Source organism: Larus michahellis, chromosome W (genome assembly GCF_964199755.1).
Source record: "Larus michahellis chromosome W, bLarMic1.1, whole genome shotgun sequence".
Taxonomy (NCBI): Eukaryota; Metazoa; Chordata; class Aves; order Charadriiformes; family Laridae; genus Larus; species Larus michahellis.
Window position 1 is genome coordinate 17,645,349 of NC_133929.1, and position 17,871 is coordinate 17,663,219.

At 43.5% G+C, this 17,871-nt stretch overlaps 1 protein-coding gene across 3 annotated transcripts in view; it reads right to left on the bottom strand.

Moving 5' to 3' along the window:
- LOC141735567 (ADP-ribosylation factor-like protein 15) overlaps positions 1-17,125 on the bottom strand; it is a 261,530-nt gene extending 244,405 nt beyond the window's left edge. The window contains exons 1-2 of one of the 3 annotated variants that reach the window (XM_074568568.1): positions 16,774-17,125; positions 14,516-14,601 (exon numbers count right to left, since the gene is read on the bottom strand). In XM_074568568.1, coding sequence (XP_074424669.1) covers positions 14,516-14,524 — 9 coding nt within the window. In that variant the 5' untranslated portion in view covers positions 14,525-14,601; positions 16,774-17,125. Of the gene's footprint in view, positions 1-14,515; positions 14,785-16,773 lie in introns of those variants that run through there. The other 2 variants (XM_074568567.1, XM_074568569.1) reach the window with 2 other exon arrangements.
- Positions 17,126-17,871: the final 746 nt, after the last annotated feature.

A 17,871-nucleotide genomic window follows, 5' to 3' on the forward strand; every position in this document is an offset into this window, starting at 1 on the left:
AACAAAAAAGGCAGCATCCCCCCCCTTGCTTCAAAGTTCACCTTGACAAACCTGTCCCGGTCTCCTTTTGCCCTTCTCATGCTAAAACTTCTTCATCACACCCTCCCCACTGGTAGGGATGTAAATTCTGTTCATCCCCAGTAGAAACGAGGGCTCCATATCTTAAACTATGGCTTAAAATGAAGTTTGTCTGTAAGTAGCGTTTTCATAACAATGCAGCATCCAAGGTCTTCACTGAAACATGAATCCTCATCTAACTACAACTCTAAATGTTTTCCAGCAGCAGTATAGCTGTACCTGAGCTACGGACGCATAATCATCTTTTACAGGTATAAAAGGAGGCCTTATGGTAAAGTAAGAAACGGTGACAAATTTGAAAACGCCGAGTAAGACGGTGAACTGTATTAATGAAGTAAAGAACAGAGGGGTTTTCCTCTTCGTACTCTTTTTTACGGATGGTGCAGCATTTCAAACAGGGCGCACGAAGGCACCGAGTAAGCGGCAGCCAGCCGCCCCGCCCGCCGACGGGCTCCCGCTTCCCCGCGAGGACCACAGGCGCCCTCCCTTGGCGCGCTACGGAATGGCGCCCGCGCCAGCCCACAGACAGTCACGCAGCAGAAGCGAAGCCTGTTGGCACCGATTCCACACGCACTTTGGTAGGAGACAACCTGTAAATTCCCTGACGAGGGGGAGAAGGCCCTCCAAACCTTCAATGGAATGCCTCAAACACTCACAAGGAAATAAATAATGCAGGCCTGGCTTTCAAAGAACTGATAAGGCTAACAACAAAGGCTAACACAAAACAAACAGGTTTTTTTGATCTAAATCTAAATTCATTCTCTTAAATATATGGCAAAAAAATAATTAAAAAAAAAAAACCAGTTCCACAGATCACAGAACTTTTATCACAGGTGGAGTATAAATGAGATGACCTGCACTCACCTATATCAGAGAAAACAGGAAGCAGCTGTGCTGCTGGCATGTAGAGTGATAACAGAGCCTGTGTTAGCAAATGAAATTGCCAAAGCAGCAGCAAGAGGTACATCACAATTCTTGAATAACAATGCAGGACATATGGGAGTTTCTTCAGACCACTCAACTCATTAGCAGAACCCTGATGTTTGCTTTTAAAAAGGTCTGCTGTGTGTAGTCCTCACACCAGGGATTATTGAATTTCAGTAATGGAGGACTTGATTCTTATATAAGTAAACCAATTAAAACTTTAGTAGCATGTACAAAGTACTCTCTTTGGATGAGAAGTGGCTTATGAAACAGCCATTACTCCTCCAATCTCCTTTGGAGGAAGGGAAGGTTCAGAGAGTGCAGTCAGCTGACAAGCATGCTCTATAGCAGTCAGACAAGGGGATGCAAGAAACAGTTCATTGGTTTCTGAAATGGCTATAAGTTACAGGAGTCTCATATCCTAAAGAACAAGTGGAATGGAGTGCATAAATACCAAGCCTTAAGAGTAACTTTGAAAACCCCAACCCGGCATTTCCATAACAGACAAGTCCTCAACAGTTTGAGGAAGGCTCACAAAGAGAAATGACTACCATACAACCAGTTTAATTACTGATAACTGAAGAGAGGGGGGGTTTATGTTTACTGGACATTATATTCCCAACCCACACCAGAAACCGTCATACAGAATACAGACTCACAATGTTTGGAACAATCATCACCTCATCTGCTTATCGACCTCAAGATTATAGTGTCCAACATCCAGAAGCAGAGGAATAGTAACTGCACTGATTAGCCCCATTTGTGAGTCATCATCTTGAACTTCATCCACACTAAGGTACAGTATCTAACCTACATCCATCACAGCCTGGGTGAAAACAAACGTTACTGGGAAAATGAGAACTACTATAGGAGGAAATGAGAAATAAGATCTGTTCTTAGAACCTTCCTGTTCTTTATTTAGACATAATCTATCTACACATGAATTTGAAGTTCTACTCAACTAAATTAAAAACTACATATAAATAACTGCAAGAAGTCAACATGTGACAACCTAGCAGAAAGGTTGTCATCTTCCATAGTTGCACAAAGTCTATACACTTCCCTGCTTTTCCTGTTTTACTGACAGCTATTTGGCCAATATGAAAAGATCCTAAAAAGACACCCTCTGTAGAAAATTCTCTTTTGCCAATGGAAAAATTATAGCCCCAGATATGTAAGCAACTGGAAAAAAGGAGATTTGTACGGAGACTTGTACAAATATATACACACACAAATACGATCATTCCTACAAATTAGTCTACTTGCATATGCTCTCTAGATTTTTACTTATCCATTTTCCCTTCCCTTAATCTATTTTTCTTCCTTTTCTTTGCTAGATACACTAAGTTTTCAGGTATTCAAAATACACCAATGAAGAACTCCATCTGTACATGTAGTAAAACAGCTTGGTGAACATAAGACTTGTACTGTTCCAGTATTGCTATAATGTACTCTACAATGTTAATAAAAAATCCTTAAAATCTTTTTGATTCCCCCTGAGGAAATGCCAAGATGAACACAGAAACACAAGATGATGCTACAGGAAAACCTCCATGTCTGGGTTCTGGCGGAGATAGAGTTAATTTTCACAAGGAGCTGTGGGGGAGGTCATCTTACCCAAACAAGCCAAACTATATTCCATACCATGTGATGCCGTGCCTAGTATATAGCTAAGGGAGGGGGAGAAATCACTGCTTGGGAGGAGGCTGGATTTGGGTTCTGGTTGGTGAGCAGTTAATTAATTACAAACACATTATTTGTGTTTTGTATATTCCTTTATCATCATCATTATTATTGTTGTTGTTTTCCTCTTTCCTTTGCTGTTCTGTTAAACTGCCTTAATCTCAACCCATGAGTTTTGCCTTTTTCTTCTGATTTTCCTCTCATTCCAGCAGGGGGTGGGGAGTGTGAGCGAGCAGCCTCGTGGTTCTTTGTTGCCGGCTGGGGTTAAACCATGACACTCCATTTCCCTTCTTCCTACCCCTTCCCTTTCCTTCACTCTGTGCCTCCTCCCTGCTGCAGCACAGAAGCAGTAGATCAGACAACTACCTACTTTACTGCTAAGGTCTGCCCTCAGGAATCCCAGATCCTGGAGGTAAGAGAGAGAGCCTGGAGAAAGGAAGACTCTCCCTCAGTTGAGGAGGGTCTGGTTAGAGATCATTTAAGCAAACTCGACACCCACAAATCCATGGGCCCTGATGGGATGCACCCATGAGTGCTGAGGGAGCTGGCAGATGTTATTGTGAAGCCACTCTCCGTCATCTTTGAAAGGTCACAGAGAACAGGAAAGGTGCCTGAGGACTGGAGGAAAGCCAATGTCATTCCAGTCTTCAAAAAGGGCAAGAAGGAGGACCCAGGGAACTACAGGCCGGTCAGCCTCACCTCCACCCCTGGAAAGGTGATGGAACAGCTCATCCTGGATGTCATCTCTAAGCATGCAGAGGAAGAGAAGGTCATAGGGAGTGGGACATTGGTCAACATGGATTCACCAATCTGATAGCCTACTACGATGGAATGACTGGCTGGGTGGATGAGGGGAGAGCAGTGGACGTTGTCTACCTTGACTTAAGCAAGGCTTTTGACACAATCTTCCATAACATCCTCATAGGTAAGCTTGGGAAGTGTGGGTTAGATGAGTGGACAGTGAGGTGGATCGAGAGCTGGCTGAATGGCAGAGCTCAGAGGGTTGTGATCAGTGGTGCAGAGTCTAGTTGGAGGCCTCTAACTAGCAGTGTTCCCCAGGGGTCAGTACTGGGTCCAGTCTTGTACACGTTCATCAACAACCTGGATGAATAGCTAGAGTGTACCCTCAGCAAGTTTGCTGATGACACAAAGCTGGGGGGTGGGGGGTGGCTGACGCACCAGAAGGCTGTGCTGCCATACAGAGAGACCTGGACAGGCTGGAGAGTTGGGCAGAGAGGAACCTTATGTAATTCAACAAGGGCAAGTGTAGGGTGCTGCACCTGGGGAGGAATAACCTCATGCACCAGTACAGGTTGGGGGCTGACCTGCTGGAGAGCAGCTCAGCTGAAAGAGACCTGGGAGTCCTGGTGGACAACAGGATGACCATGAGCCTGCAGTGTGCCCTTGTGGCCAAGAAGGCCAATGGTCTCCTGGGGTGCATCAAGAAGAGTGTGGCCAGCAGGTCGAGGGAGGTCATCCTCCCCCTCTACTCTGCCTTGGTGAGGCTGCATCTGGAGTACTGTGTCCAGTTCTGGGCCCCCCAGTTCAAGAAGGACAGGAAACTGCTGGAGAGAGTTTAGCAGAGGACTACAAAGATGATCAAGAGAATGGAGCACCTCTCTTATGAGGAAAGGCTGAGAGACCTGAGTCTGTTTAGCCTGGAGAACAGAAGGCTGAGAGGGGATCCCATCAATGCTTATAAATATCTAACACCCAACTGTTTTTCTCCAATTGTTAACGGGAGCTAATTAAATTACCACTGTCCATCCTGTGCAATGAATGACTTATGGGTCCTATGGGGAAAGGAAGAGGTAAACCAAAGCAATATAAGTAATTAAAAGACTACAGAAGAAACAGAAAGTAAATTAGGCAAGATTAACTTGCTTATACACTTCCCCAATCTATGATAGCTTAGGTTTACCACCATACAGTTCTAACATTTCCTGTATATAACTCCTAATGTTTCTAAAACAGCATATATAAGTTCCCAATGGCTTGGAAGAGTTGGATATATGGGTCTTCTGATGGAGAATGCCACTCACACACCAGAATCTACGTAATGGAATACATGAAGAATCTCACCTTCTTCCTTGGAAAGAGACAGCTACCTAAGCTATCAAAGACAGTGCTTTAAGCTAAACTGGGTGATCTTGTACTAAAGCAGAGATATGGGAGTACTCAGAAACCATATTCTAGCAGGTAAGCTGGACAGCCGTACCTCTCTCCATCCATTCCAGGCAGATCAAAACGCATGACCGTACCTGTAGATATTATTGAACAAGAAGAAATCAGATGTCACCATATTGACGTGGAAGTGTTTTGTCATCAGTACCAGAACATCACACACATCTCCACCAGTTATAAAGATACTGCTGTAAAAGTTATTCCATATCTTCTGCATTGTATCATAACCAGAAAGTGATAGCTAATTATGTGTTCAACTGGGCTAAGTTTACTAATAGATGCATCTGTCAAAGGGGGGATGAGGTTTTTGGGTTTGGGGGTTTTTTTTGGTTGTTTGTGTGGGGTTTTTTTAAATCCTGGGTTTTTTTTCTAGGGCAGAACCTTCAGGAGAAAGTAGAAAATGCTAAACAGGGCTGAGTAAGTATACATAGACTGCAACTTCACAAAAGCACATTGTTTTTAGGGATAGATGTTTAGGGACTTTGTTTTAATAGAAAGAGCAAAAAAACCTAATTTCCATATGTTTGTAAGGTCTGATGGTGGCTGCCAAGAGAAAGCGTACAAAGGAGAGTTCAATTATACATGTATAGGACTATGAAATAGTGTTTGTAGGTTATATTGTTAAAACCTGAGATTTAATATCTTCTCTAAAAGTGTTTGCTGTTAAGTGCAAATATGATTTAAAAACCCATATAAATGTTTAATCCTTCAAATACTATTAAATTCTTTACTCCAGAACTATCCTGTAGCATAATGTCCCATTACATACTATGAAAAAAAAATTGTTAAAAGGAAAAAGATATCTGAAATGTAATGTCTCCCTGGCTTTGAAAAAGGTCATCCAGAAGCATCTGATTGATCACCTCTACGCACATTATTAATTTTCCTCTTTCTTGTCATTCTTCCAAGAAGAGTCCCAAATTCTGTAGTGGTCTGTGAAATCAGATATTCAGGGAGATTTAAAAGTTGTCAGGGTTGGGTTTTTTTGTTTTTAAAGAGAGAACTGGAGATATTATTTCGATAGCATTTTTAGAGGAGAGATGGGAAGAAGCCTCTGTTATGCTATAGATAAATAACTGCTGTTCCTTTATCTAACTGCATCACTACCATATTTTTGGCATCCATATTTGCTTTTTGCTAAAGAAAAGAAAGGGCTAGTAAGCTTTACCCAGTGATAGCAGTCTGCTTTCCTGAACAGTCATAGCTTTGTCACTTCTCAGTTTGCATGTCAAGCTAACATCCTTGAAATATTGTATTGAGTTAAACACAGACATACACACAACACCCCATGGTTCTGGCCTTCACTTGTTATTTCATTCAGCATGTGTTCATGCTGCACTAGTCATTTATTTAAAATTCCCTAAAACCCAAAGCATTTAGTTTTTGAGGGGGTACAGATTTCTCCTTTAGAACCCAGCTAATCGGTTCTCTTTTTAATTGCAACATACCCAATTTCTGGATTAACTTTCTGCATTGAACTGGCATCTAAGAAATCTCTTTGTGTACAAGTTTAAACAACTAAATTGATTTACATATCCAGAGTACATCAAACCACGTTTTTAATGCTCAATTTAACATCATCTGCAAGAGCCAACTTCCTGTACTGAATTACAGCTTTCAAATACTATATTGATGTCATAACTTATGCCACAGCCTGTTAAACTTCTATATACTTACTCATTTAGTATCTCATGAAAGACAAAAATAGCATTTTAATGTTATTTATGCTCAGAGTCATACGTTGTGTCAGTCAGACACAACAATATCAAGCAAGATTTAACACATAAATCTCAATAGCTAAAGAAGTACTTACCCAGGGAACAATTATCTACCTTTTACTGGCAACAGCTCAGCCACTTCAGGACAAGGTAGTGAACTTTTACACCCACATTCAGAAATCACAGCTGTTTATCACTATCCTGACCGAGAGGAAACAAGCTGCCACTAGCAGTTAAAATAAGCTAATAAACCATTAGTAATGTAAGCTCTCGCTAGACAGCACTGGGGAACAGAAAGGACTATTTGAAAACAGACACATATAGTTGACCAACTGAATCTGCAAAATTTTTTTTGAGAAACACCAGTATAAGTTTGAGGAGAACAGGTAATCTTTACTACTTTTAAATTCTCCATGAATTTCACCAGCACCAGCCACCCCCCACCTGTATTGCAAGCCCTTCCCACGCCTGTATCAGCACCAGCTACTCCAGCCTCAAGGAGCACTATCACTACTCCAGCTGCTTTGATAACAAGTACTGCTGCTACTCAAATTCCATCAGAACCAGTACAAGTTGCCCTGGTGACCAGGAAGTAGAAAAAGAGGTCAGCTCATTCCCCTACCTCTTACAACAAAGACCAGCTCAAGCCAAGTAGCATGGGAGAGAGTTCTTCTGATAAAGATCCAGGAGAGGGTCCTTCTTGGCCAGCGTTAACGCAAGAGGAAGACTAAGATGCAGAGACAATTGTTAAATCCTTCTCTATGAAGGATTTGAGAAATATGAGGAAGGACTTTAGTCATCATGAAGGGGAGATGCTTATCTCATGGTTGCTCTGATGATGGAACAATGGGGCTGATACCATAGACTTAGCAAGTAGAGAAGCTAAGCAGTTGGGAAACCTGGCCAAAGATGGAGGTATTGATAAAGAGACTGGGGGGAAGACAAACACTCAGTCTCTGGATGTGACTGCTATCAGCTGTAAAGGGCAGGTATCCCTTTAAGGATGATATCAAATGCCATCCAACCAAATGGACCAGCATGGAAAAAGGTATTAAGTACCTGAGGGAACTAGCTGTGTGAGAGGTGATTTATGGTGACTGGCGAGTGAATGTAGACCCTGATGAAATCTGGGTGAAACCTCTCTATGAAGTGCCTCGAAAGAAAAATAATTTTACATGGGGTCCTGAGCAACAACAAGCCTTTGAGCAAATTAAACAAGAGATTGTGCATGCAGTAGCCCTTGGACCAGTCCAAACAGGATGGGACATTAAAAATGTGCTCTACACTGCAGCCGGGGACAATGGCCCTGCCTGGAGCCTCTGGCAGAAAGCACCAGGGGAGACTCGAGGTCGACCCCTAGGATTCTGGAGTTGAGGCTATAAAGGCTCTGAGGCCAACTATACCCCAACTGAGAAAGAAATCTTGGCAGCATATGAAGGGGTCAGAGCTGCTTCAGAGGTAATTGGTACTGAAGCACAGCTCCTCCTGGTGCCCCGATTGACAGTGCTGGGCTGGATGTTCAAGGGTCAAATTCCTTCTACTCATCATGCCACTGATGCTACCTGGAGTAAGTGGGTTGCCTTAATCACACAGCAAGCTCGAATAGGAAACCCCAATCATTCAGGAATTGTAGAAGTGATCACAAACTGGCCTGAAGGCAAAGACTTTGGAATGCCACCTGAGGAGGTGGTGACTCCTGCTGAGGAAGCCCCACCATATAATGAACTCAGATAATGAGAAACAGTATGCCTTGTTCACTGATGGGTCTTGTTGTATTGTAGGAAAACATCAAAGGTGGAAGGCTGCTGTGTGGAGTCCTACATGACAGGTTGCAGAAGCTACTGAAGGACAAGGTGAATCAAGTCAATTTGCAGAGGTAAAAGCCATCCAGCTCACCCTAGGCATTGCTGCATGAGAAAGGTGGCCAGTACTCTATTTCTATACCGATTCGTGGATAGGGGCAAATGCTCTGTGGGGACGGTTAAAGCAGTGGAAGCAGAGCAACTGGCAGCGCAAAGGTAAATCCATCCAGGCTGCTGAATTATGGCAAGATATTACTGACTGCCTAGGGAAACTATACATGCTGTACCTTTATGACAATGCCCACATACCCATGAGTCAGGCCACTAAAGAACTTCGAAACAATCAGCAAGTGGATCAGGCTGCTAAGATTTTCCAGACAGATTTGGACTGGGAACATAAGGATGAGCTATTTTTAGCTCGGTGGGCCCATGACACTTCAGGTCATTGAGGAAGGGATGCAACATATAAATGGGCCCATGAACAAGGGGTGAATTTAACCATCGACGCTATTGCGCAGGTTATCCACGACTGTGAAACATGTGCTGAAATCAAGCAAGCTAAAAGGTTAAAACCTTTGTGGTATGGGGGACGATGGTTGAAATATAAGTATGGGGAGGCCTGGGAAAATGACTATATCACACTCCCTCAAACCCACCAGGGTAAGCGCTATGTGCTTGCAATGGTGGAAGGAAGCACCGGATGGTTGGAAACCTATGCCATGCCCCATGCCACTGCCTGGAATACCATCCTGGGCCTTGAAAGGCAAGTCTTGTGGCGACATGGTACTCCAGAAAGAATTGGGTCAGACAATGGGACTCATTTCAAAAACAGTCTTATCACCAATTGGGCAAAAGAACATGGCACTGAGTGGGTATATCACATCCCCTGTCATGCACCAGCTTCAGGGAAAATTGAGCGATACAATGGACTGTTAAAAACTACCCTGAAAGCAATGGGTGGTGGAACCTTTAAAAATTGGGACAAGCATTTAGCACAAGCTGCCTGGATAGTTAACACCAGGGGATCCATCAATCGAGCTGGTCCTGCTCAATCAGACTTTTTACATACAGTAGAAGGGGATAAAGTCCCTGTGGTGCATGAAAGGAATATGTTAGGGAAAGCTCTTTGGGTTGTTCCTACTTCAGGCAAAGGCAAACCCATTTGTGGGACTGTTTTTGCTCAAGGACTTGGATGTACTTGGTGGGTGATGCTGGAGAACGGAGAAGTTCAATGTATACCTCAAGGAAATGTGACCCTGGGTGAGAATACTCAATTCTGAGCTGTATGATATTAATTGTTAAATAATACTAACAGTGTTCAGTAAGTGTTTTTCAGGATAACACAGTGGTGATGAAACCTGAGCAAGCTTCATCAAGTGGCATCCAGCAAAACTCTTCGAGATGAACATACTACCCACGGGCATGAACCACGATGGATTTTATACCATCTTTCCTGCCCTGAGAGACTTCCATGATAGATGAAATCCTGCAGTTGTGAACTAAATGGACTTAGTGAACTTTTGTGTATAAAGATAAATCATAAATGAGTGACCTGCAAGTATCTATCTATCTATCTATGTGTGTATAGATTTGATAGATAAAAGTATTAGTGATCTGAGCATGATGTAAATGGTATAGATCAAGGGGTGGAATGTCCTGGTTTGAGGTAAACCAGAACCAATTTTCTGTTCACTAATTTTACTTTTCAGCTAAGCCTCTTCTAACTAACTGAACTCTCTGAAATTAACAACATATTTTGCAGAAAACTGTTTGTTCTCAGGGTGATAAGACCTATGTTTATAGTAAATGCCAAGGAACAGTATGCAGAGAGGCTCTTGCTTATACTTATTGCTATAACAACTAAGGTCTGCTAACTTTGTTATATGCCCTGTTGTAGCGTTGGAAGCGGAAAAGCATAGAAGGGTGGCACCTGCGGGGAGGAGTGGACAGGACAGGTGACCCAAAACTGACCAGCAGGGTATTCCATCCCATCTGCCCCATGCTCAGTATAAAAGCTGAGGGATCAAAGGGTGTCCTGGTTCCGGTGGGGATAGGGTTAACTTTTCCTGGTATTCCATGCCATGTGAGCCACGCCCACCCTGAGCTGCCGGGGGAGGGGGCAGGAAGTTGCTGCTTAAAAGCGGGCTGGGGCGTCCGGGGTCCGGCCAGTCGGCGAGCGGCGGAGCGGCGGTTCCGTAATCGCGTTTGTATGTTCCCCTATCCGTGTTGTTGTTGTTTGCCTGTTCCCTTTGCTGTTCTGTTAAACTGCCTTTGTCCCAACCCAAGAGTCTTGCCTTTTCTTACGATCCTTCCTGTATTAGGAAGGCACGTGCGAGCGGCACGTGGTTCTTTGTTGCCATCTGAGGCTAAACCACGACAAAGGGTCAGCCCTCTTTCTTCAATAGCTGGCGTCAGAGGAGGACCCTGTCTGTTCATCTGCCTTTGATCCCGATCTGTGCATTCCTGACTCCAGATCTGGAATCCAGTTCCCATCTGTCACAGGGTCCAGTCCGGGACTTCCCCAGTGCCTGCCAGTGATGCAATCATCCTGGGAACTTTGATAGGGTTTTAATGTATTGTATCTATTTCATTGGAGTCCCCAACATAAGAAGGACACGGACCTGTTGGAATGGGTCCAGAGGAGAGCCATGAAGATGATCAGAGGGACGGAGCACCTGTGCTATGAAGAGAGGCCGAGAGAGAGTTGGGGTTGTTCAGCCTGGAGAAGAGAAGGCTCCGGGGAGACCTTATAGCAGCCTTCCAGTACCTAAAGGGGGCCTACAGGAAGGAAGGGGAGGGACAGGGAGTATAGTAACAGGACAAGGGGTAATGGTTTTAAACTGAAAGAGGGGAGATTTATATTAGATACTAGAAAGAAATTATTTACTGTGAGTGTGGTGAGGCAGTGGAACAGGTTACCCAGAGAGGTGGTGGAGGCCCCATCCCTGAAAGTGTTCAAGGCCAGGTTGGATAGGACTTTGAGCAACCTGGTCTAGCGGGAGGTGTCCCTGCCCATGGCAGGGGGGTTGGAACTAGATGATCTTTAAGGTCCCTTCCAACCCAAACCATTCTATGATTATTTCCTTTATATATTATTATTAATATTTCATTGAAGTAGTTTAGTTTCTTCTAAACTCATAAATCTACTTCTCTCTCCTCAGAGAGAGAGGTGGGGGAGAGCATCTCTAGTCTCGTCATCGGCCACTCTGGCCCAAACCACAACACACAGCGTTTCTCCAGAAAAAAAATGGAGAAGTTGCCAAATGTTTTAAGTTTGCCAACACCAGAACAAGTATTTGAGAAACAACTTCTTTCTCAAGACAGTCAGGAAATGTGGCAGAAAAAAAAAATCAACTAGAGCCACAAGAACTTTCAGCAGTCAGTAGCTTACAGAAGCTAGAGCCTCACAACTCAGGGCTTAGATAAGCAATTGGCTTAAAATGAGGACCATTTCAAAAAGAACAAAAGAAAGTGGGGGGAACAGAAACAACCCTGATATAAATTGTTGCTAACATCTTGCAGACCCTGCACTTGAGGGAGTAAGCATTAAATTTGTAACAATTAAAGGAAAAAAAAAAAACACCACAGAACAGGCAAAGGAGTGCACATTGCACATAGTTGTAAGAAAGGCAGGTATTGTTTTTGCAACAGAGAAAAGCTGTTTTCCATCAGAGGTGACATGATAAGGGAATGACTAAGACAAAGAGGCTCCAGCAAAGGCTTGTAGAACATCTCTTATCACACAGACAAAAGGACAAACTGATTCCTACTGGATTAGTGTCTAGAAGGGTAGTCAAACATTTAACCAGGGCTAATGACATTGAGCAATTTCACCAAAAAAGGAAAGAAATAAACAAGTCAGATAAGCCCTCTAGGTGGAGCATGAAGAGAAGTAAACAGAGGTGGAACATCCAGGAAGAATTTTAGGCGTTCCGGACAGACTGTGAACCCTGGAGTACCTAACCAATGGGAAACAGGGGAGGGAAAAATTCGGCCGGGATTAGGGAATAAAAAGGTGTGTTTCAAGAACCAAAAGTGTGCCTACTTGCTAGGTCACCCGTTCTTGCAAGAATGTTCAAATAAAATGTGCTTCATATTGTTCACTGCCTGAGCCATTGTTATTGGATAAGGAGCATTTCTCACATTATTTCATCCAAAAGCTCCAAGTCATAACAAGAAAAAAAAAAAAAAAAAGAAGATAGAACTGCAAATTCATTTTCCCCATATCAACAGTTCCTACTGGCTCTTTGATGCTGCTTCCCCAGGCTCCCCAATGCCAAAACCTAATGTGGCCCTGTGAACAAGTTTTTCTTCTACTGCTCCACCAAAACATACACCATAAAAACAAAGCATTGTACAAAGATTCGTGTTCTTCCTGCTGTTTGTCCTTATAAGCAAAGCAGCTACAGGGGAGGACTGCATCTAAACATAATAGAACTCATCAGCTAAACTTCCTGCTTTGTGTCTCTTCCTCAGATAGCAGGAAGCTACTTACATCCTCATGTTGGCAATTAATACAGTCACCTTACCAGGCTGCCAGAGAGACAAAAGAAAAGTTCTGTACTCTGAAGAGCTCCAGCATGAGAGAGCTAACTGCTTATTCACTTGCAAATATAAGAGTCCTTGGGGACATAAATAGGGTATAGTCAGTTTGCACTTCAGAAACTTTTGCTGCACACACAGTGAGAAAAAGCAAACCCAACATACTCCAGAATATTATGAGCCAAAACCCAAACAATCACAAAATTTTAAGTCCTGCATTTTTTTTTTCCTTACAGCATTACAGCTGTATGGGCCCACGTTTGTGCTTTTAAGTTCAAAACTAAAAATGCTTCTTTTGTTAATGGAAAATTGATATCCTCACATAATCACAAAAATTCAGAACTCGGGCTTTAAGAGAATAAACATCACAAGCTGGCAGTATTAAAAAACATGAGCTGATGATAATGGCAACAAGCCAAAAATGGTAATCAGCATAGGGTATTAGGAGGAATATTCTGTCCTTACTAAATGCAGATTTTCTCACTTACTAAAAGCTTGCATTTCTAACCTTTTGTGAAATTCATCACAATGTTGCCTCAAGTTTAGAGCTCTGAATGAAGAATTTAGGAGCAGCACACTGCAGAGCAACATGGGGCCCAACACATATTGAACTTTGGTAGTAATTCACAAGGACTCTATAGGGCTATTTGCAAAAAAAAAAAAAAAAAAAAAACAAACCCAAAAAACCAGACTAGCACATTTTCAGAAACTTGGACACATTTTTTGATGTAATAACACCTACCACTGTAATGCAAGACTCATCATGGAAAAGGCAAAATGATAGTTTGATTTTTAACATGCTAATTCACTTGTTTCTTCATACGTGTATCTGAAGAAAATGAAATGCCTGGAGCTGCAATACTCCTGTGACTTCACAGAATCTTGTGCTGGAAATTATAATCACATTAAAGCATTCTTTTGTGTTCCCAAGGAAGCTCTATCAAGTTTCGGTGTTTGCAACAGCCACCTTTGAATCAAAAGTTTACCTGGGGAATTCAATAATGCTTCCTATTGCAGGATGAGATAATACAGCATTTAACTTTTACCATCATCTGCAACAAAATTCTGCACTACTGCTCTTCAGCCAGGTGATATCCAGTGAGTTAAATCACTGATATTTTTATTGCCCTTTTGATATCACTGATAACATCTTTCATTCAGCAAATCTGTTTGCAATACTAGCTAGGTAGATTCTACTAAGGAGGAAGATTTGTTTTTCGGAGCACCTCTCTTCCAGGTCTTCAGCCAAATCAGGTTCTTGAACTCCCAAACTCACTTAAATCCCCTTCAGGGGAGGCTGTCTCCCAGAACTGATTCCATTTGCCATTTCCACTTGATTTAGATTTGAACACTATGCTTCATAGAGCTGAAATACCAACAGGAATCTAGCCACAATAACTGCTTTGAGTGAGGATCTCAAAAATTTGTTTTGGGTTTCCTCCTACATTGCTATCCTGATGCAGAAAGTAATCAGAAGAAGCAACACTCACTTTCAGATTAATTGACCCTGGCTACATATACAATAGCAAGTAGCGCAGCATTAACAAGAGCTGGTACTAAAGACCAAGTATTCATACTATGTACTTCAGGCATTTTCTTCAGACTAGTTCTGATCTGGTCCTGTGGACTGAAAACCCATTAGTTGAGTGCATCTTCCAATCTGGTTTCATCTGAAAAAAAAAAAATCAAGTTCATGTGATCTGTGATCACTCTGCAATGCAAACCTACATACAGTAAGTAAAGGTGACCGATTCACTTCAAAAGTTCACATCTGATCCAAACACCAATTCAGTTGCATACACCCTATACATTAGTTGCCTTCTTTCCCACGTTCAGCTATATCTTTATCTTGAAACAACTGTCAGACCCCTCATCCTTGTGCCTAATCAGCTTCCCAAACTGAAGGAGAGATAATATCTTAAGATATAAGCCCTTGTGCTCTACAGAGGGTACAAAACATCAAGGATGTTATATCTGATAGATGAGTCAGACAACCCAATAATCCTTATAGTTACATGAGAAAAGACAAAATTCATATGATGGGAGGGATGTTTAGCAAATGGTAAGAGGGCAAGGCTACATAGACCTTCGTTGCTCATGTTGCGGGTGATATACCAAACACCTGTATGTGCCTCAGAGGAAAAACCCAGGGTTCCTAGCATGGACCTCTCCCTATCTTTCCTTATTCAAAGGACAGCAGCTACTAGTTTACAAAGTTTCAGGGAAGGAAAACTCTAACCTTTAAACAGATGCTTCCATAATGTCATTTGTAATAAAAGAATGTTTTCCATGGCCCGCAGGTACCAAACAACATAACAGCAATGGAAAGACAGGATCTGAAGTAGATCAGAACCATTAAGTGGTCATGATCTATCCTGTATTACCACTCCAAATCAAGCCTGTCCAATTAAATTAAAGGGCCCAATTAAAGAAAAGGGAATGTCTTAAAGGTAGGCTGTACAGGAAATAAAAGTTGCTCAAACCTCTTTTTTTTTTTTTTCCCCTTTTACTATCACTTACTGTTTTTATGAACGCCACAGTTTGGTATATGCAGCTTTCCCCAGTCAATAAAGACTTTGCCTAAACCCTAACTATCCAGAACTTAAGGTCAAGACAAAAATCAATGAACTCTGAAGTCACTTCAAGGTCTAGTCATCTAAAATTTTAAAGTTTAGTTCAATTACTCAAAAGCTATCCAAATTTTAGCTTCTGTATGCACATATACAGAAATAAAATAGTTCATAACAGGTAACAAATGTACAAAGAACCAAAAACCCCAACCTTTTTATAGTTATAAAAATAATCCAAAGCAAAATAAACTTAAGCTACATGAACACAAGAAGAATATTCAAGTAAAAATTTAATATAGTTCTGGTTTAGTTAATTTCATCATCAGGGAAGGAAAAGTCAGCCACTGCACACAGCTTTCATTTCAATATGACAAGCCTTCAAAACAATCCACTAAAGAGCATCTCCAGAGATTTTGTTGACTGGTTGATGAACCTCTCTTGAAAGCCTACACCCACGCGCATGTCATGTGACGACAACACAAAGACTTAGTCAATTTTCTGACTCCAAATACTTCTTGACTGGTCCCACCGGACATCAATAGTGAACAAGGATGGCCCGTTGCCCTAGCTAACTCTTCACAGCACTTCACAACGAAGGAGGGGTAACAATTTATAGGCTAGCACTCAAAGCAACAAAACCTGGATGGACCCATTACACTCTCCTGCTGTTCTATAGAAGAGACCAGGTAAGAAGACACCGTACTAAAATAAAGTCATGAGCTTATTACCTAGCCGTGCCAGAGAGTTTACTTACTGAGCGTACATCGGTGAGTCTGAACACCAGCTACGACAGCCTAAAGTGCGCGCCTTGCGATACAATCTCTCAGACAAATAAAGCCAATATTCATTAAAGAGCAATAAACATTACTCCTGAATACTAGGCTGCCTGGGCGCAAGGCTGATCCCGCCCAAGGTGACAATTTAGTTCATTCAAGCGTACCCTATGCTCATGCATTTAGAAAACAAACAGCGACCTGGGTCACGGCTTTAGCCATCTAATAGCAGCCAAATGAGCGGGGCCACCGCATGCTTTAACAGAACTGAGCCAGTTGACCACCGTTTAACATCCCCGCGGGCCGGGGAAAGGCAGCGCGGCTGTCCCTCGGGGCGCAGTACCCACCCAGGGCCACTGCCCGCACCCCCGGCGAGCGCCCATGGCCCCGGCACTGCGCCCACGCCCCCTGCCACACACGCCCCCTCAGCAACGGCACGCTCAGTAAAATGTCCGATGGGCCGTCGGCGGGGAGTGCCTCGCTCCCGCCGGAGACCTACCAGGTAATCCATGTACCAGGTGGCGCCGGGCGCCGCGCTGCCGAGGAAGTCTCCGGGGCCGCTGGCGCCCGCCCGGCTGACAGCGACACTAAGCCACAGAGCGCCCCACCGTGAGGGGGAGTGGCGCTTCCTGCTGCCGCCCCACCAGTCTCGGCAGCACAGGGAACTCAGCCGCTGCCGCAAGAGCTGCGGAAGGCTCAGTACTGTCAGATCCGCCCACTACTGCCGTTGACCCGCGGCCCAGCGCGAGGACGGGACAGGAATGACACAAGACGAACAGCGAATGCGCGACTGCAACACAGCCAACCTCCAACCCAGACACCTAAGCGCTCGCCAACACCGACAACCTCCGTCTTACTTCACCCCGCACAACGTCGCTATCAGCTGATCACACACGTAGGGCGCGAGGAGGACGCTCTTAAAGGTGTACGCGCCCACCGGAGAGAAGAGAAATTGGTGGTGTGGGGTATCTTCATCGGCTTTCTGTAGGTGTGCGATGGGCTGGTGTGGTTCACGTTCTGCTCTAGCGGGGGTGGCTGGGCTGCTCACAAGGGTTAGCCTCTAGCTGCTCTTCCTGTGCTCCATTTGAGGTGTTACCTACCCCAGAGTTTCCACCCAAATTGGAGAAAACCAAGCAGGTGCAAAGGGTTTATGCTGCTACTATGTGCCAATTTTACTTATATCAGTACAAAGGTATGGGTGCAGATGCTCTGATGGAGCAGATGAATGCCAAGGAGGTCATGAGCAGCTGGCTGTGGGCTCTGTGGTGCATGACAGCTCCATCCTGAGTGTCCAGTTTCCCCACATAATGTGGGAGTAGACTTAGAATCATAGAATCTTCATGGTTGGAAAGGACCTTTGAGATCATGTAGTCTAACCATAGACACACACAAAAAACCGTACAATCTCTGTCACTAGAGCATGCCCTAAAGTGCCAAATCTACATGTTTCTTAAATACCTCTAGGGATGGTGACTCAACCACCTCCCTGGGCAGGCTGTTCCAGTGCCTGACCACTCTTTCGGTAAAGTAATTCATAGAATCATAGGGTTGGAAGGGACCTCTGGAGATCATCTAGTCCAACCCCCCCTGCCAGAGC